The sequence below is a fragment of the Ornithorhynchus anatinus genome, chromosome 9, assembly GCF_004115215.2.
Source record: "Ornithorhynchus anatinus isolate Pmale09 chromosome 9, mOrnAna1.pri.v4, whole genome shotgun sequence".
NCBI classification, from domain to species: domain Eukaryota; kingdom Metazoa; phylum Chordata; class Mammalia; order Monotremata; family Ornithorhynchidae; genus Ornithorhynchus; species Ornithorhynchus anatinus.
Genome location: NC_041736.1, coordinates 34,838,734 through 34,863,786, shown reverse-complemented (window position 1 = coordinate 34,863,786; position 25,053 = coordinate 34,838,734). Strand labels below are relative to the sequence as shown.

General features: G+C 48.1%; 1 protein-coding gene across 1 annotated transcript in view; it reads right to left on the bottom strand.

The window, feature by feature from the left end:
- Positions 1 to 25,053, bottom strand: part of EVA1A (eva-1 homolog A, regulator of programmed cell death) — a 274,987-nt gene that overhangs the window by 2,176 nt on the left and 247,758 nt on the right. Inside the window, exons 6-7 of the mRNA XM_029071948.2 lie at positions 22,519 to 22,686; positions 14,499 to 14,669 (exon numbers count right to left, since the gene is read on the bottom strand). Of these exons, the coding sequence (XP_028927781.1) occupies positions 14,499 to 14,669; positions 22,519 to 22,686 (339 nt within the window). The remainder of the gene's footprint in view (positions 1 to 14,498; positions 14,670 to 22,518; positions 22,687 to 25,053) is intronic.

Sequence of the window (25,053 nt, the reverse complement as noted above, 5' to 3'; positions counted from 1 at the left end):
GTGCCGCGGGGCCGGGAGAGGGGATGAATAAAGGGACGAAGTCAGGGCGACTCAGAAGGGAGGTGAAGAGAAGGAAAAGAGGCCTCAGGGCAGATGCGATCCCGGCCCACAAAGCTTATTGTAGTGGGGGAAGACAGACATTAGAATAAATTATATGTAGGGGAAGTGGCAGAGCATAAGTATATGGACACAAGTACTGTGGGGCTGAGGGTGGGGTGAATATCCCATGCTTCAGGGAAACAGATCCAAATGCATAGAACACAGAAGGGACATTGAACAGGGGAAATAAGGGCTTAGTCAGGAAAGGCTTCCTGGAGGAGAGGTGATTAGAGTAGGGCTTTGAAGGCGGGGACTCTTATGGTCTGTTGGATATGAAGGGGAAGGGAGTTCCGGGCCAGAGGAGTTCACAGATAAAGGGTTGACGGCGAGATAGATGATATCACGGTACAGTGGTTGATATCAGAGGAGTGAAGTGAGTGGGCTGGGTTGTAGCAGGAGAGCAGTGAGGTAAAGAAGGTAAGGGAATGCCAATGTTCCCCTTCTAAACTGTAAGCTCTCTGTGGGTACGGAATGGGTCTGCCAACTCTACCATAGTGTACTCTCCCAAGCGCTAGGTACAGTGCTCTGCACAGTAAGAGCTCAATAAATACCACCGATTGATTGTAAGGAGTTTTCTTTTGACATGGAGATGAAGTTTTCATTTTGCCACAGCTCAACTTTCCTTTGTCCCTTGTTGTTGAGAGTAAGGAGACACTGATATCACATGCCCAGGATTCTTCAGGCAACCAGTGCCCTCCCATGTGTTTGTGTTACATGCCAGCTAGTGATCCTGATCCCATTTACCCTAGTAAATAACTAGGGGATCTGCCAGTAGATTTAACCAGGGTAACCAAATTGGTTGTTCCAATTTGCCCATCACCAATAGAGAGTCTGAAGACCAAACAGCAAATGGGCATCTCGATGCTCAAAAAGGCTCAGACCAGGTGTGCCTTTTGGGAAACCACTGCTCGAAGAGAAATATAGGATTGACCTATATATATCTATCTATATATACATGCATGTATCTATCTATCTATACATGCATGTATCTATCTATCTATACATGCATATATCTATCTATATATACATGCATATATCTATCTATATATACATGCATATATCTATCTATATATACATGCATATATCTATCTATATATACATGCATATATCTATCTATATATACATGCATATATCTATCTATATATACATGCATATATCTATCTATATACATGCATATATCTATCTATCTATCTATCTATATATATATAGCAGTATTTGTTAAGTGCTTACATATGTGCCAGGAACTGTACTAAGCACTGTAGTAGATGCAAGCTAATCGGGTTGGACACAGTCCCTGTCCCACACAGGGCTCACGGTTTTAATCTCCATTGTACAGCTGAGGGAACTAAGGCCCAGAGAACTGAAGTGACTAGCCCAAGGTCAGACAGCATACAGGTGGCGGAGCTGGGATCAGAACCCATGACCTTCTGATTCCCAGGCTCATGCTTTATCCACTAAGCAATGCTGTTTCTCTTCTTTCAGTCATCCATGGAGACTCTAGCCTCTTTTAGCACTATTGTTGGAAATCGATTTTCTCTTAGGGTCTGGAAGAGGGTTGGGGTGGGGTCCGGCCTGAAGTGGGGAACAGCAGCGGGCTGGATTCCATGGTGTTCCCCGGTTCCCCTCTGGCCTTGGGATACTAACAACATTCTAACCTGTGGTTGTTCAGAACGACCCTAGGTTGATGCGAATTGCGAAACAGCATGGCCTAGCAGATAGAGCATGGGCCTGCAATCAATCGGTGCCATTTATTGAGCATTTACTCTGTGCAGAGCATGGTAAGCATTTGAGAGAGTACAGTATAGCAGAATTAGCAGACACATTCCCTGCCTATAACAAGCCTACAATCTAGAGTAATAATAATAATGGTATTTGTTGAGTACTTACTATGTGCCAAGCACTGTTCTAAGTGCTGGGGTAGATACAGTGTAATCAGGTTGTCCCTCATGGGGCTCACAGTCTTAATCCCCATTTTACGGATGAAGTAACTGAGGCATACTGAAGTTAAGTGGCTTGCCCAAGGTCACACAATAGAAAAGTGGTGGAGCCGGGTTTAGAACCTACGTTCTAATATAATCCATTCTAGTCAGAAGGACTTGGGTTTTAATCCCGGCTCTGCCACTTGTCTGCTGTGTGACCTCGGGCAAGTCACTTCACTATGTTGCAGTTACCTCATCTGTGAAATGGGGATTAAGACCATGAGCCCCATATGGGACATGGACTACTTCCAATCTGAATAGCTTGTACTTACCCCAGTGCTTAGTACAGTATCTGGCATATAGTAGGCTCTTAACAAATACCACTAAAAAAAAGAAATAATTCCTGACTTTTTTTGTTGTTTGGCAAAACTGACAAACCACAATAGTGCTGCTAAGCACTAGAAAGAAAAAAACCAAACTATTAAAGATTCCCACCTCACTTTAGTGTACTTTCACCCCAAAGAAATAATGGTTATATTTCTTGCAGTCTCAACACAGAGCCATGCCACGTTATGGACTTCACCTTGATGTCTTTTTGGCACATTTGCTTTTGTAAACATCCATTTCTTAGATAGATAATAGACTCAAGCAATAGCACGCACACACACACACACACACACACAAGCACACAATCCCACAATCCCACCCCACCCACCTGCCCCAGGAAAATGCAAGATGTACTTTACCCAAAACAAGTCTAGCCACTCCAACTTCCAAGAAATAACTTGTAAGAATAAAATGAAAGCATATGGACAGACCTAGGAGATTCTAGATTTTAAAGTCAAACTCTCCCTGTCACCTGCACAATGGAGCACCCATGGATACTCCTCTTTTATGTATCTTTTTTTTAAAAAAAAAGTATTTGTTAAGTGCTATGTTCCAGGCACTGTACTAAGCACCCTTCAAAGCCCTACTGAAGGCGCACCTCCTCCAAGAGGCCTTCCCAGACTAAGCCCCCCCCTTTCCTCAGCTCCCCCTTCCCTTCCGCGTCACCTAGACTGCCTCCCTTTGCTCTCCCCCCCACCCCGCCCCACAGCACTTATATATATATATATAATAAATTCTATTTATATTGATGCCTGTTTACTCGTTTTGATGTCTGTCTCCCCGCCTCTCTAGGTTGTAACCCCAGTGTGGGAGGGATTGTCTCTATTGCTAAATTGTACTTTCCAAGCTCTCAGTACAGTGCTCTGCATACAGTAAGCACTCAGTAAATACGATTGAATGAATGAAACGAATGCAAGTTAATCAGGTTGCACACAGTGCATGTTCCAAATGGGGCTCACAGTCTTAATCCCCATTTTACAGATGGGGTAGCTGAGGCACAGAGAAGCTAAGTGACTTGCCCAAGGTCACAAAGCAGACAAGTGGGGGAGCTAGAATTTGAACCCTAGACCCCTGACCCCAATCCTACACTTTTTTCACTAGACCACACTGCCTTCCACATGCCTTCCTTTAGCTTAGGGCCTCAAGATATTTTGGGCTGGTCGGATAAACACTTGTGAAAGGCAAATATGCTTTGAGCTCTCCCACAGACAGGTTATCATGAAAACCAAATGGAAAAAGGGAACAGAAAAGAGAAGCAGAACATACAACGTAGATTTTTTAAAAAAAATTAATCATCTCCCTGGTGTTTGATCCTGGAGCCTTCCTCTCCTCTTGCCCCATTCCAACTCAAGTCCCTCTTATTGGCACAGTGACGTTTCTGCCAGAGTCCCAGCTTCCTTACTGTGGTATTTGTTGAATACTTACTATGTGTCAAGCATTGTGCTAAGCATTGGGGTAAATACCGGGGTAATCATATCAGACACAGTCCCTGTCCCTCAAGTGGCTTGTAGTCTAAGTGGGGAGGGAGGACAGGTATTGAATCCCCATCACAGAGACAAGGACCCTGAGGCCTAGAGAGGTGACTTGCCTGCACTTAGAACAGCGCTTGGGACATAGTAAGTGCTTAAATACCACAGATCCCTCTAGACAGTAAGCTAACTTACTGTGGGCGGGGAACGTATATACGAACTCTATACTGTACTCTCTCGAGCACTTAGCATGGTGTTCTGCACACAGTAAGCACTCAATAAATACAATTGACTGCCCAAGATCACACAGCAGCCAAGTGGCAGAGTTAGATTAGAATCCAGGGCTCCTGACACCCAGTCCCATATTCTCTCCATCAACTCCGAGGCAATCACGTCCTCCCTAGACCATTACGTTCGCACCAAAAGAATCACCAAGCCCAGCTAAGAAGTCACCTCCGAGATGACCCACCCTGGGGCTCGGACCTGACCGTTGCCGAAAGCATTTCGCCGCCCAGCGCGACTGTCTCCGCCTGTGCCACGAGATGTCACACCATGCCATCTCTCCCAGGGTCCTTGGAGAAGGCAGAAGAGGGCCAACTCGGTGGTCACCTCACTTCCCAGCACTATGCCAAGGGGGCGGGAAGCAAGCAAAAACCATTTGAAGGAAAGCACACGGTGGAGAATAAGAAAGTCCTTCAACTGGGGAAAAGGTACCAGTCAGTCCTTGGACTCTCCTGCCTCTCTAGGAACAGCTGGGAAGTACCGTCTGATCCCTTGACTTCAACTGGAACCCCGTTTACACGCTCTGCCAATCAAAGTATGCATTAGGTATACCCAGGGGAGGATGACAAACTGAGGGAAATTCGACAGTGAAGAGCCTGGTCATTCTGAATTCCACTTTCACTAAAGGCTGTCACGGGAGTTTACGTTTACTTCCCCTGGCCTGCGTGTGAAGCATCTGGGCAAACGGCATTACCCTATAGGGACCCGGAAAGCCTGGGAAGGGCCAAGATCAGAACCACCCACTTGGCTGGGCCGATTACTAATTTCACATTCAAAACAATGAAATGGGCCACGCATCCGCCTGGAAGGAAAAATAAAATCCTCAGCCACACCTAAGTGATTCAGTTTCTCTGCCTGACTTTGATTGAACTCATCCGCCTGGGATTTTGTAGAAATAAACACATTCACCGACCCCGCGGAAAATTAGTTTCCAGTGGCAGCCTGCTTGCCTTGGGAGCGACATGGCCTCACTCTAACTCTCCCCTGTGAGAGCAGACACCACGTTAGATCTTTTATAGCTGGTGAAATAACCTCAACTATTCATTCAGTGATATTTATCGAGCGCTTACTGTGGGCGGAACACTGTATTAAGCGCTGGGGAAAGTACAGTACAACAATAAACAGGCATATTCCCTGACCACAATGAGCCTACAGTCTAGAGGGAGAGTCAAACATTAATATAAATAAATTATATATATGGACATAAGTGCCGTAGGGTTGGGGGGGTGATGAATAAAGTGAGCAAGTCTGGGCACTGTAGAAGGGAGTGGGAGAAGAGGAGAGGAAGGCATAGTCAGGGAAGGCACTTGGAGAAGATGTGCCTTAGGGGGAGGAGAAAAATTGTCTGTCGGATACGAGGAGGGAGGGCATTCCAGGCCAGAGGCAAGACGTGGGTGAGAGGTTGGTGCTGCGATAGATGAGATCAAGATTAGGGAGAGAATAGGAGATGAGATTTACAAAGAGTGGGGAGAATAGGAGCATAATGTTCCAGAGATTTAAGGGGAAAATTTTTGTAGTTTTGCTTCTGCCTCTACCCGTTAATTTTGCCAAGTGTTTTTCAAAAACCATTAGGTTACAATGCTTCTCTTTCTCCCACCACATTTCCATGGGTGACATCCATGTTGTCTGGGAATACCCTTTCGCCCACCAGCCATCCTCTCCTCCTACTGCTCCCTTTTTACTTGGGAAAATTCCCCATTCTCCTTAAATCAGTCAGTTAATAGTATTTATTGAGCACTCACTGTATGCAGAGGACTGTACTAACGCTTGGGAGAGTATCCCAGCTCTGCCACTTGTCAGCTGTGTGATTGTGGGCGTCACTTAACTTCTCTGTGCCTCAGTTACCTCATCTGTAAAATGGGGATTAAGACTACGAGCCTCACGTGGGACAACCTGATTTCCCTGTATCTACCCCAGCGCTTAGAACAGTGCTCTGCACATAGTAAGTGCTTAAATACCAACATTATTACAATACAACAATATGACAGACACATTCCCGGCCCACCCCCCAGGCTCTAAGCTCACTGTGGGCAGCGAAAGTGTCTACCAACTCTGTTGTATTGGATTCTCCCAAACACTTAGTATAGCACTCATATGAAGTGCATGGCGTAGTGGATAGAGCATGGGCCTGGAAGTCAGCAGGTCATGGGTTCTAATCCTTGTCTGTTGTGTGGCCTTGGGCAAGTCACTTCACTGCTCTGTGCCTCAGTACCCTCATTTGTAAAATGGGGATTAAGACTGTGGGCCTCATACGGGACGGGGACTGTGAAACCCATTTGCTTCTATCCACCCCAGGGCCTAGTACAGTGCCTGGCACATAGTAAGCACTTAACAAATATCATAAATAACACTGATTGATTGGGTTATAAAGAAACCTACTTTTGTCTTAAGCAAACTTGCAGTTCTCCGCCAGACACAGGGCTCAATTAAACCAAAGGTGAAAAGAGTGGCCAAATAGCAAATGTATTTTCATGCTCAGATCCTGGCCCTGGGGGGGATGGGGCAGAGGAGCTGCCTTTATCCCAGTCACCGTCTTCCTTTAGGTCTCCATCTACAAGGGTCACCAAAGAGAAGCCCATTTCATCTCTGTGTGAGCCTCCATTTCCTGACCACCAACAATCCCTCTGGGATTTTGTCAGGCCCAGCTAGTGGTGAGTTTCCCAGGAAATGCCCTTGCCACACAGTGAGTGCTCACGTAAGCTCTTCTTTGAAAAGAAACCAAAATAAACGCCCGACTCCATCTCGTTTCCTGTGAGGCTATTGTTTGCACATTGGAAGGTGGCCCATAAGTGACCCCAGCTGGAACTCCCTATGCTAATGTCATTTGGTCCGGGTCAATCAGCCGGACCAGAGGGTGGGGGGCATTTAATAGCCTGGCAGCTTTGGTCTGACCTAGGCCAGTGCTCTTGGGGAGAATTGCCAAATTTAGGGGTTTCCCCTTTGTTAAGTTTTGCAAAGCTTGGCCGTCTTTAAGCTCAGGTTGAGGCTCAGAAAGGTCAGGTTTCAAAAACTCGAAAGGTTCCAGGCACCGCTCCCTTCTGTTTCACCAGAATCACTTGGCTTTGGTTCCTAAAACAGGGAGATAAAGGGGATACAACTCATCCAGGCCCGTGGTTCACCCTGAAAGTGGGGCAGGCAGATGGAAAAGGGAGTGTGGGGTTGGGCTGGAGCCTGCCAAACGAGGGGGAGGGAAGGAAGGGGAAGGGAGGGGAGAAAAGAGAGAGAAAAAGAGAAAAGAACTACAACAAAGGCTTACAAGAACCGGCAATGCCTGGGACAACGAGTTTCTCCCTGTCAGTCAAATTTATTGAGTGCTTACGGTGTTCCGAGCACTATACTAAGCGCCTGGAAGACTACAGCGTGGCTTAGTGGACTGAGCATGGGCCTGGGAGTCAGAAGGACTTGGGTTCTAATCCCAGCTCCACCACATACCTGTTCTGTGAACTTGGGCAAGTCACTTCACTTCTCTGGGCCTCAGTTACCTCATCTGTAAAATGGGGATTGAGAGGGTTAACCCTTTGCGGGACAAGGACTGCATCCAACCTGATTAAATTGCATCTATCCCAATGCTTAGAACAGTTCTTGACACATAGTGAGCACTTAGCAAGTACCATAATTATTATTATTGTTCATTCATTCAATCAATCGTATTGTTGAGCACTTACTATGTGCAGAGCACTTTACTAAGCGCTTGGAATGTGCAATTCGGCAACAGATAGAGACAATCCCTGCCCAACAACGGGCTCACAGTCTAAACGGGGGAGACAGACAACAAAACAAAACAAGTAGTCTGGTGTCAATATCATCAAGATAAACAGAATCATAGATATATACATATTAACAAAATAAATAGAGTAATAAATAATATATACAAACACGCACAAGTGTTGTGGGGAGGGGAAGTAGGTAGACACAGTCTCTTCCCATAGCGAGCTTACAGTCTAGAGGGGGACACAGACGTTAATATAAATTTTTTAAATTACAGATATGGACACAAGTGCTGTGTGGCTGAGGGAGAGATGAATGAAAGGAGCAATCATGACCACGCAGAAGGGAGTGGGAAAAGAGGAAATGAGGGCAGTCAGGGAAGGCCTCTTGGAGGAGATGTGCCTTCAGTAAGGCTATGAAGGTGGGGAGAGTAATGGTCAGATATGAAGAGGGAGGGCGTTGCAGGCCAGAGGTAGGATGTAGGCGAGAGGTTGGCGGCAAGATAAACGAGACAGAGGTACAGTGAGTAGGCTGGCTTCAGAGGAGTGAAGTGTGCAGGATGGGTTCTAGTAGGAGAGGTAGTAAGGGGAAGTAGGAGGAGGCAAGGTGATCTGAGTGCTTTAAAGTCACTGTTAAGGAGATTCTGTTGGATACAGAGGAGGATGGGCAACCACTGGAGGTTTTTGATGAGTGGGGAAATGTGGACTGAAAATTTCTGTAGAAAAATGATCCAGGGAGCAGAATGAAGCGTGAACTGGAGTGGGGAGAGAAAATGATTTAACCTGCTGCCTGGATTCAGTTCGCACATGATTATTGAGTGAGATTTTGCACTTCCAAATCTGCAAAATATTGTCACTACAAAGGGACCTGCTAATGGAAGTGGTGGAGGCAGACAGCAAAACATGGTGGTGGGGCAGAAGTGAGCCACTAATGGGTGTAATTTGGAGTCCCAGACTAGCCATGTTTGAGAGGAACCATGGCGGTTACCATCTTTGTGACGACTCAAGCTTCTTTCCCTACCATGTTGCACCGAGGTGGTTGCTTACTTTACTTACTGCCCAAAGTCAGCCCTGCCTTTACTCCCTCCTTCCCTATTGGCTTTTTCAAAGTGTCAGATGGTTGAAATGTAAATGTAGTTCCCTTGGTCAAGTGCAGTTGTCACTATGATATGGGCTTATACTATTTTTTAATAGTATTCGTAAGCGGTTACTATGGGCCAGGCACTGTACTAAGCGCTGGGATAGAAACAAGCTGATCAGGTTAGACACACAGGGCTTCCAGTCTTAATCTCCATTCTACAGATGAGGTAACTGACGCCCAGAGAAGTAGAGTGGCATGCCCGAGGTCACACAACAGACAAGCGACAGAGCCGGGATTAAAACCCAGGTCCTCTGACTCCCAGACCACCCTGCTTCTCAAAGCAGTGAGTTAGTCTTTCCTGAGCCCAGGCTAAGCTCGCTATATTCCTGTCTAGAAAGACAAGTGGCGGAGAGATTTCCAAAACTATCACCGTCTCCTCCCTTCGGTTCACGGAACCCAGAGGAATGCTGACTTTGGTTAGGTGGTATGTTATTCTCTTCCCCTTTTGTCTTCCTCCTTCCCCAGTCCCTCTGTTCTCCATTTGCCCATGAACCTTCACCTCCAAATAAAGAATAACAGCACTCTCTGTACTTCTGTGGCTGTCTCTAAGATGTAGCATTCTAGAGGGCAGGCCTTGGGAATCTGATTTACGTGTAGTCCGGCCTGTCCCTAAGAACTGGAGGCAGCTTGTCACACCCTCGTCCGATTTCAAATATAAAATCACAATCCAACTCTCCCCCTCTGCCCTGGATCAGGATATCTGATTCGGATTACTGGATATCAAGTATCGTCGTGTTGTACTCTCCCAAGCACTTAGTACAGTGCTGTGCACATAGTAAGCACTCAATAAATCTGATGGATTGACTGAAGTAAGGACGATGTTTTTACCTTCGAGGCAATCAGCTCTCCCATCCTTGGTTTCTGGCCCTCCCTAGGCTATCTATGTAGTCACGGTGCTTGCAACACTTCATGATCGCGGTTCCCGTGCTTCGCCAAGGAAAGGATTTCTTCATCCCTCAGCGAAACCGCCTCACCAGAAAGAACTTTCCTAGGCGAGTCTTGGAGCGAGTGAGGTTTAATGGGTTCTCAGTCTGCCATTTAGCCAATGAGCCACGTGCTGAGTTATGTCCCTTAAAGACCACAGGAAGAGCCTGTTATCCCACCCAAGGGGGTGCTATGTCTATGCCCCTATGCCCCTCCCTCTCAAAACCGACACCTAATCGTTTCAGCCCCAATTTGGCGGTGCCTGTGTAATTAAGTCATTTTGTGAAACCACCAGAATGCCTAAGCAGCAAATAAACCAAAGCCATGTAACCTTCCCCGAAAGAGAGAAGCAGCATGGCCTAGTGAAAAGAGCACAGCCCTGGGAGACAGAGGACCTGGGTTCTAATCCTGGCGCTACCAAATGCTTGCTGTGTGACCTTGGGCAAGTCACTTACCTTTTCTGTGACTCAGTTCTCCTATTCCTCCTCCTGCTTAGACTGTGAGTCCCAAGTGGGACAGGGACCGTGTCCAATTGAATTCACTTTAATCCACATCAGTGCTCAGAACAGTGTTTGAACCATAAAAAAAAGAAGAAAATGGAATGCCCTAGAGCAGACAGTGGCGCTGTCAGACCACTTGGTGTCAGATTCCAGAGGGCAGGGACAGCGGCAGCCTACAGACTAGAGAGAGTAATCGTGGAGAGTCAGTCAGTCGATTGTATTTCTTGAGCGCTTTGGCTTTCTGTGTGCAGAGCACTCTACGAAGCACTTGGGAGAGTACAATAAAACAGAGACATTGCCTGATCCACAGTGAGTTCATAGTCTAGAGGGCAGGAGTCCTGGATCCCCACATCCAGGCTTCCACAAAATAGCCCCGCAACTCTGAGGCAGTCCCTAACCTGGGGATGGGCGAGAGACCCATTTGGGAAGCCACGACCAAGGTGTGCTGCCCTGCCTGGCACTCCCCTGCTGGATCGGCAGAGAGCTTCCAGGCCCTTGCAACAGAACAATAATAATAATAGTAATAATATTTGGTAAGAACTTACTACGTGCCAGGTACTGTACTAAGCGCTGGGGTGGACACAAGCAAATGGGGTTGGGCACAGCCCATGTCCCTCGTGACGCTCGCAATCTCAATCCCCATTTCCCAGATGAGGTAACTGAGGCCCAGAGAAATGAACGACTTGCTCAAGGTCACACAGCAGTCGTGGCGGAGCCGGGATTAGAACCTATGACCTTCTGAGTCCCAGGCCCACGCTCTATCCATTATGCCGGGTCAGAAGCGGGAAACGCCCATCTCTCTCTTGCTGGGGAGGCCGTAATGCCCAAGAATTTTGATGCCTCAGCAGGTGAGCAGCCCCTCACATCCCAGGGGATTCACCCACCCGGAGCCGGCCGCTCTTCCTAACCAAGCAAGGCCATACCATCCCGAGGGATGGGGACAGTGATCACAACGACAGTGCCATTTGGAAAGCGCCTACTCTGTGCCAAGCACTGGCCTTGGCATAAATACAAGATAATCAGGTTGGACACAGTTGCGCATCAATATGGGGCTCACAGTCTAAGAGGCAGGGAGAACAGGTTCTGAATCCCCATTTTATAGGATGGCAAGTAACTAGCACAAGGTCGCACAGCAGCCAAGTGGAGTTGGGAGTAGAAACCAGGTCCTCTGACTCCCAGTTCCTTGCTCCTCCCACTGGGAGGCCACACTGCTTCCAATTCCACAGAATTCCCGGTGGCGTTCCCAACTCTCAGTGAGAGCTTCCTTCATTCCCAAGGCCAACACTCATTGGAAAGGGCCAAGGTTAGAAGACTGGGAGCGGGGGTGGGGCGGGCATCAAAAATCCTCCTGGGGGCCATCTTGATCGGGGTCACCACGGACAGAGAGAAAAGAGTAATCTGTTCTGGGAAAAGGCAAGAAACGCCGGCGCCAGGGGAAAATCAGCAGTGCCGCGTGTCGGCTGGCTAAACATTTTTGATAACCATCATGAGATAAAAAATAAACAAACAACCACGCAGTCGAGAGAACTCAGTGAGTTACAGCCCTTGACATGTGAGGAATTAATAATAGCCAAGAGATTGCAAAGAAAACCTGAGCTGCATCCAATGAACAAGGAACTGTCACTGCCGGAGTTTCAAAAATCTGCTTGTCTCCTTGTTGCCTGCCAAACCCAGGGCTGCCAAATTCCCTGTCCTTCAACATGCCTCTCCTGCCCAAGGTGGACACAAGAGCAAAGTTTTGGCACCCACAAAGTTGCCACTGTGATTCTGGGGGCCACGTCCTGTAGCCCATGGCGTGAGGAGTTTCAGTGAGCTAATCGGGCCACAAAGGTGGTGGTGGTGTTTAATGGTATTTGTTAAGTGCTTACTATGTGCCGGGCACTGTACTAAGCACTGGAATAAATACGAACTAATGGGGTCGGACAGAGTCCGTGACCCACATGGCGCTCACAGCCTTAATCTCCATTTTACAGAGGAGAGAAGTGACTCGTCCAAGGTCACATAGCAGACAAGTGGCGGAGCTGGAATTAGAAGCCAGGTCCTTCTGACTCCCGGATCTGTGCTCTATCCACTAGGCCACAGTGCCTGCTTCTCTAACATTGTTGAAATATTGTCACTCTTGAAAAGAGGGCTCCCCCTGGTCCTCTCTGTGTTGTCCTTTCCCCAAGATCCAGCCCGTAGTCCCCCGACCTGGTCAGTGCCCAACCGTGGTTTTGGGGCCCAGGCCGAGCTAGACTGGAAGCTTGTTGTGGGCAGGGAATGTGTCTGTTTATTGTTCTATTGTACTCTTCCCAAGGGCTTAGTACAGTGCTCTGCACACAATAAGCGTTCAATAAATACGACCGAATGAATTAACTTGAGAGACCCCCCAGCTGAGCTGAACCCGTCCGTCCGGGACTTTGAACCAAGATGCTCCTCGGGTGAGCAGGCACTTTAACTGGCATCTGGAGAGCTGGAGCTTGACAGCTCGAGTAGACTTTTGCTCTCCTTTCGAAATCGCCAAACTTGGGTAAGAATTCAGGCAAGAGGCCATGTCACCCTCAGGACCAAAGGAATGTTCGTTTCTGAGGTCAAGGATCCCGTTGGTGCGAGATGCCGGCTTCCAACTAAAACTGGAAGGTCAGAGCTTCCAAGTCCACCCTAATCGCCACCGAGCTCCAAGCAGGCAACACACCGGCCTTGGGCTACTGCCTGAGACCTGACTCTGCCACTTGTCAGCTGTGACTTTGGGCGAGTCACTTTCCTTCTCTGTGCCTCAGTTACCTTATTTGTAAAATGGGAATTAAGACTGTGAGCCTTAAGTGAGATAAGGACTGCGTCCAACCCAATTTGCTTCTTTCCACCCCAGAGCTTAGTTAAGTTCCTGGCACATAGCAAGCGTTTAACAAAATAACACAATTATTATTATTATGAATATTATTAAACGTTGCGGACAAAGACCCATCTCCAGGAGGAAATAGCTCGGACTCATCTCGTAGTCTGAGTCAAAAGTGGAAAGGAACTAGAACCAGATTCCTGAACCATGAGAGTCAATTAGTCGATCAGTCAGTGGTATTTGAGCCCTTACCATGTGCACAGCACTGTATTAAGCACTTAGGAGAGTACAATATAATACTGAACGGACCCATTCCCTGCCCACACCACGCTTAGGGTCTAGAGGGGGAGAATGAGAGGCGATGAGCTTTACGTAGTAATCATAACTGTGGTATCTGTAAAGCATTTACCATGTGCCAAGCACTGTGCTAAGTGCGGGGGTAGATATAAGATAATGACATTGGACACAGTCCCTGTCCCACACAGGCCCCACAGTCTAAGAAGGAGGGAGAACAGTATTTTATCCCCATTTTACAGATGAAGAAACTGAAGTACAGAGATGTTAAGAGACTTGCCCAAGACCACACAGCAGGCAAGTAGCAGAACAGGGATGAGAATCCAGAACTCTTTTCTGTTGCACCGACAGACAGCGACATTCTTATTTGAAAAGGGGTCAAGCTCAGGTTCCTGGCATTGCCTTTAACCACGCAGGTGACCGGGGCTTCAGCCGTTCCTCAAAAGAAACCCAGGAAACGGGGGCACGGGGTGGCAAGCCCAGTTGAGAGTACACCCTACCCCCCAACCCCGTTACATTTCAATAGATAATTACACTCAGCAGCAGCATCTGAAGTGACTTCATTTTCACTCTCCAGCTGCAGAGAAGCCAAATCTTTTTAAGCAAGGAGAAGCTCTTCAGGCCCTTCATTTTCCAAATTACAGAAGGGGAACTTGCCTCCTGAAGCAAAACACCTTTCATCTCCGGGGAAGGGGGCATTATGACTAATCCCTGCCTCTAAGTTTACCTGGTACTTAACTCCAGGTGAGCACAGAGCCAAAGGAAGCAGAGCAACACAAAAGGCTCTGAGCACCAGCTCCAGTCCCATCTTCCCTCTCTCCAAACCATCCCGAGAAATCACCCACGGAGGCAGGAGCGGACGGAAAGGGCAGGAAACCTCCACCCTCGCCCCACCCGACCCCGAAAGGAGTCCGTTCAAAAGAGGAGCCGTGAGACGGATAACAACAGGTGGGCCACCTACCTGTGATAAACGAATAGGCGGCCAAAATGTTGCTGAACAGAGCCATCTCGGTGCTCACTCCCACGGGCTCCATGCTGCCGTTCAGACTGGGCCGCGCTCTCTTGTCCACCGGAAAAGGCACGGGGAGTGGGTCTTCTGGGTCAAAGGCCGCCGACCTCCCTTTCTTCTTCTCTGTTTCGGAGGACAAAAGCCAGTGGGTGATAAAGCACATCCGATCTCACAGGGTTCGGCCAGATCCCCGCTCAACCTCGCCTCAGGCCCCCCTGGGCCGGCCTACGTGCTCTGCCAGTTGGGCACCAGAGGCTCCAGCTCCTTGAGACTGGGGCCGCCCTGCCCAAGCCGTCTGTGGGAAGAGTGGCATCTCCCTCCTCCGCACCCTCCTCTCTCCCCCGTACCCCCCGCGGCCCCCTCCCCCAAGTGCTGCACGTGTCACCGGCCAGCCACACCCACAGAGGAAGACTCGGGGTTTGGCAGAGACCCGTAATCACGTTCTGGAAAAAATCAAAGCCGCCTTTGATCGGCCCTGGATCCGTCCGGCAGAACTCGTCATTACTCGAAATGCGGGTTTCCGGAGGCCCGGCTGTCATTCGTTCATTTAATCGTATATACCGAGCGCTGACTGTACGCAGAGCACCCTGTCGATCTTCACGGCGTCCCGGGTCCCGTTCGGTGACCGGCCCACACCCGGCAAAGACGTCGAGGTCCCCCCACCCTCAAATCCCACCTCAGCAGAGAGGACCGCATCGGTCCGTGCTTTCTACTTCCCGCTGAAGCCCGCTGCTTTTTGCGCTTTTTTCAGGACCCAACCTCTCCTTCAGAGAGGTGAGCGAACACAGGTTAATGATTGGATTTTATTTGTTGAAGACTGGAGCAAAGAAGGTTGTTAATTCCGCCGGGCTAAAAGAGACCCTTTCAGACCTTATCAGATCTCATGGGCCCTCACTGTACCTTGATCTGTTTGCCCAGACGGGACTAATCCCAAAATACTAATTATTTGAAGGTGGCTCAGTCTCCCGCCACAAAGAATGCAGAAGCCGTACCGCTCGATAGCTTCTCCTCCACACTCTAACGGGTTCAAAGGCGCTTGGAGGCCGGCAGCCGCACCTGCCCGCCCCTTATTGGCCGCAGGCGGGTTCCAGAAAGTGGCGGACCTGAGGGTGCTAAGGTGTAGTGCGTAGGAGAGCACGGGCCTGGGAGTCACGAGGTCATGGGTTCTAATGCCTGCTCTGCCATTTGTCTGCTGTGGGATTTGGACAGTTGACAAGTGGCAGATCCAGGATTCGAACCCATGACCTCTGACTCCCAAGCCCGGGCTCTTTCTGCTGAGCCACAATGGATGAGTTTGGTGTGTTTGTGGGTGGGAGGAAGTGACCTCCATAAGTGCATGAAAAGCATAGGGGCCATTGGAAACACCTTAAATGATCATCATCATCATAATGATGGTGGTACTTATTAGACACTATAAGCCCAGCCCTGGGGTATGTAGAAGATAATTGACTCACACCCTCCTGGAACTCTCACCCTAAGAAGGAGAGGGAACAGGTATTTTATCCCCCTTTTACAGACAAAGAAACTAAGTGACTTGCCTAAGGTCACCCAGCAGGCAATCGGCAGAGGAGTCGGGAGTAGAACTGGACTCTCCTGACTCCCAGTCCTGTGCTCCCCTTATCTGGTGAAAGTCCAGAGGTGGAGAGTCCCACAAGGGAGCAGACCATTAAGAATCTGGTCCAATTCCAGTCCGGGTGATGATTGGGCTACTGACCCATAATCCCTCCTTCGTTTGGCCTGATGCCCTTTCCCGCTCACTTTGCCAAAGAGGAATACAATTAGGTAGTTCTGCAATTTCCTCTCAGTGGCCTCGTTCATAAAATCCAGCATTATTCAACGCATCACTCCAAAACTTTCCTCTTGTTCAGCCTTCGTAGGGCCCAACAGTTTTGCGTAGAAAGCTGGGATGGATAAACCTGGTTTTCATCTGAGGAAATCATCTAAACCACTAGGGTTCAGTTGATCCCAAGCACAAACCCAGTCCTGCTCCAAGTCACAGCTGAGATGACCGGAGCCATCGGCATGGCCCAGTGAGTAGAACACGGGCCTGGGGCTCAGAAGATGCCCACTGTGGGCAGGAATGTGTCTGATGTTATATCGTACTCTCACAAGAGCTTAGTACAATGCTTTGCACATAGTAAGTGCTCAGTAAATGACTGATTGAATGAAAGTCATGTGTTCTAATCCAGCTCCGCCACTTGTCTACCGGGTGACCTTGGACAAGTCATTTTACTTCTCTGGGCCTCGGTTACCTCACCTGTAAATTGGGGATCGAGATTGTGACAAGCCCATTGTGGGACAGGGACTGTGTCCAACCTGATTTGCTTATATCCCCCCCAGAGCTTAGTACAGTGCCTGGCACACAGTAAGCGCTTAACAAATACCACAATTATTATTATCCTGCCTCTTGCCTGAGATATAAACGTCCCCAGTGATACTTGGTTTTCTCCCAGTGCCTATTTCCAGCACTTAGAACAGTGCTCGGCACATAGCAAGTGCTTTACAAGTACCATAGTTATTATTTGTCTAAGCTCCCAGGGCTTGAAAAGTAAATAAGAGTCCATGCCAACCCAATGGCATGAACAACGAAAACTTACACTTGCAGTAGCATGACATTTGGCAGTGCTATATAAACAATAGAGGACTCCACTACAACAAAAGCTCATCATTTAGTAGTCTCTTGCGATAATACTAACAAATTTTAATGCTGGCATTTCTTCGAGCACTCTCTCACTTCATGATACACACTCTGGCTTTGCAAGTCTGGGCAGAGTTTACCCAGGCTTAAACATCTCCCTCTTTCACTCTCTCCTTCCCCCACCTCTTCAATCGTTGACATGCTTTCACTGACTTGAATCGAGATATTCAAAGCCCGTTTCTACAGCTGTCTGCTCTCTGTTTGACATTAGATGAATGCTAGGTTTTTAGTTTGTGAGCACTAAATTGGAAGAGAAAGAAAACACTTGGAAAATGAAATATTTACATAGGTACACATAAAAAGTCCCATTCAGACTGGGTGAGTGGCACATACAATGCCTAATGGTCCCTTGCCTGTATTTGTCATGTTTGTATCCCTAGTTTTGGATCGCTATAGAATGTTTCGGCCACCAACGTGGATGTTGGAAAAGCGTGACTGCATACCGCATGACTCCACGTGGAAGGTAATAATAATGTTGGTATTTGTTAAGCGCTTACTATGTGCAGAGCACTGTTCTAAGAGCTGGGGGAGATACAGGGTAATCAGGCCATCCCACGTGAGGCTCATCGCAGTTAATCCCCATTGTACAGATGAGGTAACTGAGGCACAGAAAAGTGAAGTGACTTGCCCACAGTCACACAGCTGACAAGTGGCAGAGCTGGGAGTCGAACCCATGACCTGTGACTCCAAAGCCCAGGCTCTTTCCACTGAGCCACGCTGCTTCCTCATGGTTCATCACTCTTTTGCTTTAAGCCCTCATTTTCCCAGAACTAATCATAAGAGCACAACTGGGGAGCCCCTGTAGCTTGTTTATTCATTCAATCGTATTTATTGAGTGCTTACTGTGGGCAAAGCACTATACTAAGCGCTTGTTCACATCACTGTCCCCAAAAGATCAATTTAAAGTTGACGTCATAATTGCGAACATCAAAGAAACCCAGTCCCTGACAGCCGTCCTGACTTCCATTCATCGAATCATATTTATTCAGCATTTACTGTGCGCAAAGCACTGAATTGAGAGCTTGGGGAGTACAATCTAACAATAAACAGACACATCCCCTGCCCACAGTGAGCTCACAGTCTGACCTGGAGCGATCACATGGCAGATGGTCTCTGAATCAGAGATCCTCTCAATGAGCACCCCTTCTTGGCCCCTGAGGGAGGGAGAGGGAAAGGCTTCTACAAAACCAGTCAGTCCATTTTCCCCACTCCTCAACAACCACCAGTGGTTGCCCATCCACTTCCACATTAAACAGAAACTCCTTACCATCAGCTTTAAAGCACTCAGTCACCTTATCCCCGACCCAGTCTTACCTCATGATTTTCCTACTATGATCCAGCCCACACACTTTGCTCCTCTAATGCCAACCTACTCGCTATACCTCAATCTCACCTATCTATCTATTCCGCTGAACTCTCATCCACATCCTGCCTCTGGCCTGGAATGCCCTCCCTCTTCATATCAAACAGGAAATCATTCTCCCTGCCTTCAAAACCTTTTTAAACATATATCTCTTCCAATAAGCCTTCCCTGATTAAACCATTTCCCCTCTCCCACTCCCTTCTGCATCACCCTTGCACTTAGATTTTCACCCTTAATTCATCCCTACCATCGCCCCACTGCACTTATGTACATATCCACAGTTTATTCATTTATAATCACGTCTAGCTCTTCCTCTAGTCCGTAAGCTCGTTGTGGGCATGGAATACGCCTATCAACTCTGTTATAGGTATTCTCCCAAGCTCTTAGTACAGTGATCTGCACATAGTAAGTGCTCAATAAATATCACTGATTGATCAGGCTGGCCCCTATTGGAATCAGTGTTAAACTTTTTACTGTGGAGGCCAGTGCTGTTGTAGAAGCTGTCTGGCCCCTTTTCCTTGGATTCCCTGTTCCCTTACTGGAGACTCCAGGGCAGCCCTGCCACGCTGCACAAACCTTTAGCATCTTCAACAAAGCTACCTTGTAGGGAGTGCAAGAGATGCCACAGTGCTCTAGGAGAACCAGCATGGCAGAGTGGATACAGCATGGGACCTGGGAGTCAGAGGGCCATGGGTGTTAATACCACTCCATCGCTTGTCCGCTGTGTGACCCTGTGCAAGTCACTTCACTTCTCTGTGCCTCAGTTACCTCATCTGGAAAATGGGGACTGAGATTGGGAGACCGATGTGGGACAGGATCTGTGTCCAACCTGATTTTCTTGTATCTACCCCAGCACTTAGTACGGTCCCTAGATCACTTCTAAGGAAGACACTTGGGAGAGGACAAAGCCTCTATTTCTTTCATTTTCTCAAATGAACCTCTGTAACTGCCCAGGAGCAGGTATTCTCAAAAGCTCATTTGAGCCTATAATTTCAGCCTTCTCCAGCCCCGTCCCCCTCCCTGCACCATAACAAGCAGCCTACCGATTGGTCTCCCCTCTTCCCCCATTCTTGCAAAGCTGTAAAATATAGCAAAGACTGCAAGTAGGAGAGACCTGGATAATTCACCCACTGGATAATCACTCTCTAAATAGTTCTCCAGTTGGCAACTCCTGCTATATTAATTACGGCAACACGCGGTATCCATGTGGGAGTGGATTCTCTTACTGGCCAAGAAGTAAGAACACTTTCAGAGGTGTAGACAGCAAATAAACACCCTTCAAAGGGCTTACTCTTATCAGTGGCTAAATTCCAATTTGCAGGTGAGCAGTCTTTAAGCCGGGTCGGAACAGAGAGGGTTACTCCACTGGATCCAAAAAGCCCCAAGAGAACTTCAATATGAGTCAGCAGCGCAAGACCCCAACCAAAGAGGGGCTCCAGACCCTCATTAAGAGGCTGGGTCACCAGAACAAATCCTGGGAGAGGCCGCCTGGGCTTCGGGGCTCCTGAAGACAAGGAGGGTCATGTTCTCGCTGGGGCTGTGGATCAATCAGTCAATTATATTTCTTGTGTGCTTACTGTGTGCACAGCACTGTACTAAGCCCTGGGAAAGTACGACATAATATAACAGACACATTCCCTGCCCGCAGCGAGCTTACAGTCTAGAGAGGTTGTCCTCTCACAGGCTTTCAACGGAGTTAATAATAACAGTAATAATAATTGCGGTATTTGTTAAGCGCTTACTATGTGCCAAGCAGTGTATCAAGTGCCGGGGTGGATACAAGCCAGTTGGGTTGGACGCAGCCCTGTCCCACAAGGGGCTCACTGTCTTAATCCCCATTTTACAGGTGAGGTAACTGAGGCACAGAGAAGTGAGAATTGACTTGCCCAAGTAGCGGGGCTGAGATTAGAACCCATGACCCTCTGAGTCCCAAGCCTGTGCTCTATCCACTACACCATGCAGCTTCCCCCAGCTAGAACAGAATGATGCTAAGGTAGCGGGGATGGGTAGATGCGTGTGCATGTGTGTCTGTGTATGCGCGCGCACACGCATGCAAGAGACCTGCTCCTTCAACTGCTCACCTTCCTGCTGCTCAAACTGCTTGCTTCCTCTTACGGCCTCCTGTTCCAGGCCTGGAGAGATGGGAGCGTCCCAGGGGCCCGGCAGGGTAGGTCATCTGGGAGCAAGAGCCGACCCACTCAGAAAATCGGCTGTTCTCCCCCACCCCCAGCTCAGCCCGGGTTCTGGAGGTCAGGCCGGGCTCTACGTCTGACTTTCTTCCAGCCGGCCCCTACTCCACCGTCAACTCTCGATACGAGGGGGGCGGATTGAGCGGGCTCGAGTGCATTCTCCTTCCCTTCTGATCTCACGGTTACCAAAGCGGCCCCTCATCCCGCTTTGCCAAAGGAGGAAGAGAGCAGGGTTGCCGACCCTCATTATAAATTGCCTTCTGGACACCTCTCTGCCAGGCCGCCTCCTCTTCGCCTTGGACACAACGAGTTTCTTCCAAGATCGTTCTTTTGCCGGGTAAAATGGTCTCTGAGCAATTGCCCCCACTACCACAAGCACATCAGGTCCTTTGAGTGACCACTGTAAATCAAGCAATCTATGGTATCTATTGAGCACTCATGATGTGCACAGCTCTGTACTAAGCACTTGGGAGAGTACGATGCAATGTAACTGGTAGATACGTTCTGTTCTCACAACAAGCTTGTAGTAAATTAGAATCAACCTTTCAATCACCTTCTTAAAAAAACATGCCTCTTGATGGAAAGACTCGGGGAATGTCAGTAAAGTAAAAACAGGAAAGCAGTGTGGCCTAATGGAAAGACACAGGTCTGAGGTCTGGATTCTAATCCCACCTCTGCCACCTGCTTGTCATGTGACCTTGGGTAAGTCACCTGGCCTAAGTTTCCTCATCTGTAAAATGAGGGTTCAATACCTGTTTTCCCTCCCACTTAGACTATGAGTCCCACGTGGGACAGGGACAGTGTCTGACATGATTATGTTGTACCAATCCAGGGCTTAGTAGAGTGTGTGTCACATAATTAGCACTCGATAAATGCCACATTTTTTACTACTATTGAATGACTGCTTCTTCTCGTTGTAAGATCTTGTCTAATTCTTCAAAACCACCCCTTCATTCTCAGAGCTGGGGCAAGAAAGAACTGACAAGAAATTCCCAAGGAAAGTGGTTTTCAGCACTAGGTCACTCATAATCACTTTAAATTGTTGTGGGCAACGAATGTGTCTGTTTATTGTTATATTTTACTCCCTCCCCGCCCCCAGGACTTAGTACAGTGCCCTGCACCTAGTTAGCACTCAATAAACACGATTGAACGATTGAATGAATTTCAAATGAAACTGAAAAAATCACATCGGTGGAAACAGCTCCACGTGATCACTCTCTAGAGGGATCAGTGGCCCCAGGGTATGTCCAAAGCATCCATTCCAGTGGACTTGCTCAACATAGGTTTGGGGAGTGCTCATTGCTCCAAAGGGAGCTGAGCAGGAGGGCTTCACATTCCAGATTCAGAGCTACGTTCCCATACTGACTGACAAAAAGAAGGAAAGAGACCACTGACCCAAGATCACCTTTCTTTCCCCCATTTTTGTGCCTCGGTTCCTACGTCAGATTGAATCCCACTCTAGACTTTGACTCGCTCTACCAAAGCACAAGGCCATAGACTGCTTCGTTGCAAGCGTGCAGGAATCACCCAAACCACAAAATCCCAGACACAAATGGAATCTCTCCTTTCCAACAATTCTTCTACAGTTGCAATCCTGAGGGTGGGGTTTCTGAACCTCTGTGCACACCTGGATGCAATTCACCAATAGTTATCTCCAACAACTTTGTATCTCTGTTTCCCCCTTGCCCGCAGGGTAGGCAATGTCTGCATCACCGCAGTTACCTGGCACGATGGACTCAATCAGAAATGGAGAGGCATCTGCAAAGAACACACCATCCCTGATGACGTTGGGATCTTGAGCTCGCGGCTGTCCAGGAAAATGAGGTGGGGAGTGAGAATCCTGGAATTTGGTTGGCCTTGTCTGGCTCTCATGCAGTAGCTTCTTAGGCACTGAAAAGGAGGGCACAACCCAGGTATCAATGGAAATTGCTGTAAATACGAATAAATCCAAGGTTCATTAGCTTCCCCATGATGAGTCTGGAAAAATTAATCCCTGGAGAGATGGGAGGAAGGTAAACCATGTTCAACTCCGTCTTTGCTGGAAGTGATTGGCATGAACTTTGTGCCTCGGTTGAGAAGCAGAGTGGTCTAGTGGACAGAGCATAGGCTTGGGAGTCAGAAGGACCCGGGTTCTAATCCCAGCTCCACCACTTGTCTGCTCTGTGACCTTGGGTAAGTCACTTCACTGTGCCTCAGTTATCTCATCTGTAAAATGGGGATTACGACTGTGAGTCCCATGTGGGACAGGGTCTGTGTCCAACCTGATTAGCTTGTATCTACCACAGCGCTTAGAATGGTGCTTGACACATAGTAAGCGCTTAAATTCCATCGTAATTATTATAGCAGTTAGGCATACACTGATTTACAGTCTAATCACTTATTCATTTTTCCATATTTTTGCTTTATTTTTCCTCCCACTCCCATTGGATGCACAATATATATCTGCCTCTCTCCCCCAGATTATATGTTTCTCAAGGGAGTGAGACATTGGGGGTTTTTTGTTGTTGTTGTTCATTTTGTATTTTGCTTCTTACCTACACTTCCAACTGCCAATTCAGTGCTCTGCACATAGTTGGCACTCAGTACAGTGCTCTTCACATAGTAAGTGCTCAGTAATTACTATTGAATGAATGAATGGTCAGGCCAACATATTTACTGAGCATTCACCCTGAGAAGGAGAAACTGCATTAGAAGCTGTGTGGAGTTGGAAAGGAAACACAGTAAGGTGTGTGGGCTTGTGGTTAAACATGGGTCTAGAAATCAGATCTAATCTCAGCTCTGCCACTTGTCTGCTGTGTGACTTCGGGCAAGCCACATCACTTCTCGGTGCCTCAGTTACCTCATCTGGAAAATGGGGACTGAGACTGTAAGCTCTGCGTGGGACATGGACTGTGTTGAACCTGATTACCTTGTATTTACCCCAGTGTTTAGATCAGTGCCTGGCACTTACTAAGCACTTAACAAATACCATAAAAAAGAATATAATCCTGGCACTCAAGGGATTTATTATTCAGTAGGAGAAATAGCACAACTCCAAACTCACCTAAAACACAAATGCCAGAAAGCTAAACCCAGAAATTATTCTGTCCCACTGTAGCGCTAAGGGATTACTGGAGCTTGGAGTAACTACTTAACATATCCAATGGAAAAGACCAGGAAGATGCCTCAACAGCTGAGAGACTTCCAGTGGGTGAAACAGTAAAAGACCCAAAAGGGAGAGAGACATGAAAAAGCTCATAAAAGCCCGTTTGGCTCACAGAGAGCCCCTCTCACCCAAACACTCTAAAACACTTAACCAACATCCATAAAGTCAGTCTCCCCACCCAGGAAGGGAAAGCAAGAAAACCAGGCCCCCTCCCAGAGGCGGAAATAAGGGAATCTGCACATGGCAAGCACTCAGTAAATACCACTGTTGAATTTACTGACTGAAAATGGAAGTGCCTAGTATAAGGATGGCCATTTGGCTGTCCCATAATAATTATGGTATTTGTTAAGCGCTTATTAGGCACCAGGCACTGTACTAAGCGCTGGGCACTGTACTCAGCACTGGACCCAAAGAGGACCGGCTTCAGCCATTCAGCTGCCCTGAGACAGCCCTGGACATCATTAGGTTATGCCTAATCTGTGGCCCTGCAGAAGTCCATTTTATTCATTCATTCAATAGTATTCATTGAGCGCTTACCATGTGCAGAGCACTGTACTAAGCGCTTGGGATGAACAAGTCAGCAACAGATAGAGACAGTCCCTGCCGTTTGACGGGCTTACAGTCTAATCGGGGGAGACGGACAGACAAGAACAATGGCACTAAACAGCGTCAAGGGGAAGAACATCTCATAAAAACAATGGCAACTAAATAGAATCAAGGCGATGTACAATTCATTAACAAAATAAATAAGGTAACGAAAATATATACAGTTGAGCGGACGGGTACAGTGCTGTGGGGATGGGAAGGGAGAGGTGGAGGAGCAGAGGGAAAAGGGGAAAATGAGGCTTTAGCTGCGGAGAGGTAAAGGGGGGATGGCAGAGGGAGTAGAGGGGGAAGAGGAGCTCAGTCTGGGAACGCCTCTTGGAGGAGGTGATTTTTAAGTAGGGTTTTGAAGAGGGAAAGAGAATCAGTTTGGCGGAGGTGAGGAGGGAGGGCGTTCCAGGACCGTGGGAGGACGTGACCCAGGGGTCGACGGCGGGATAGGCGAGACCGAGGGACGGTGAGGAGGTGGGCGGCAGAGGAGCGGAGCGTGCGGGGTGGGCGGTAGAAAG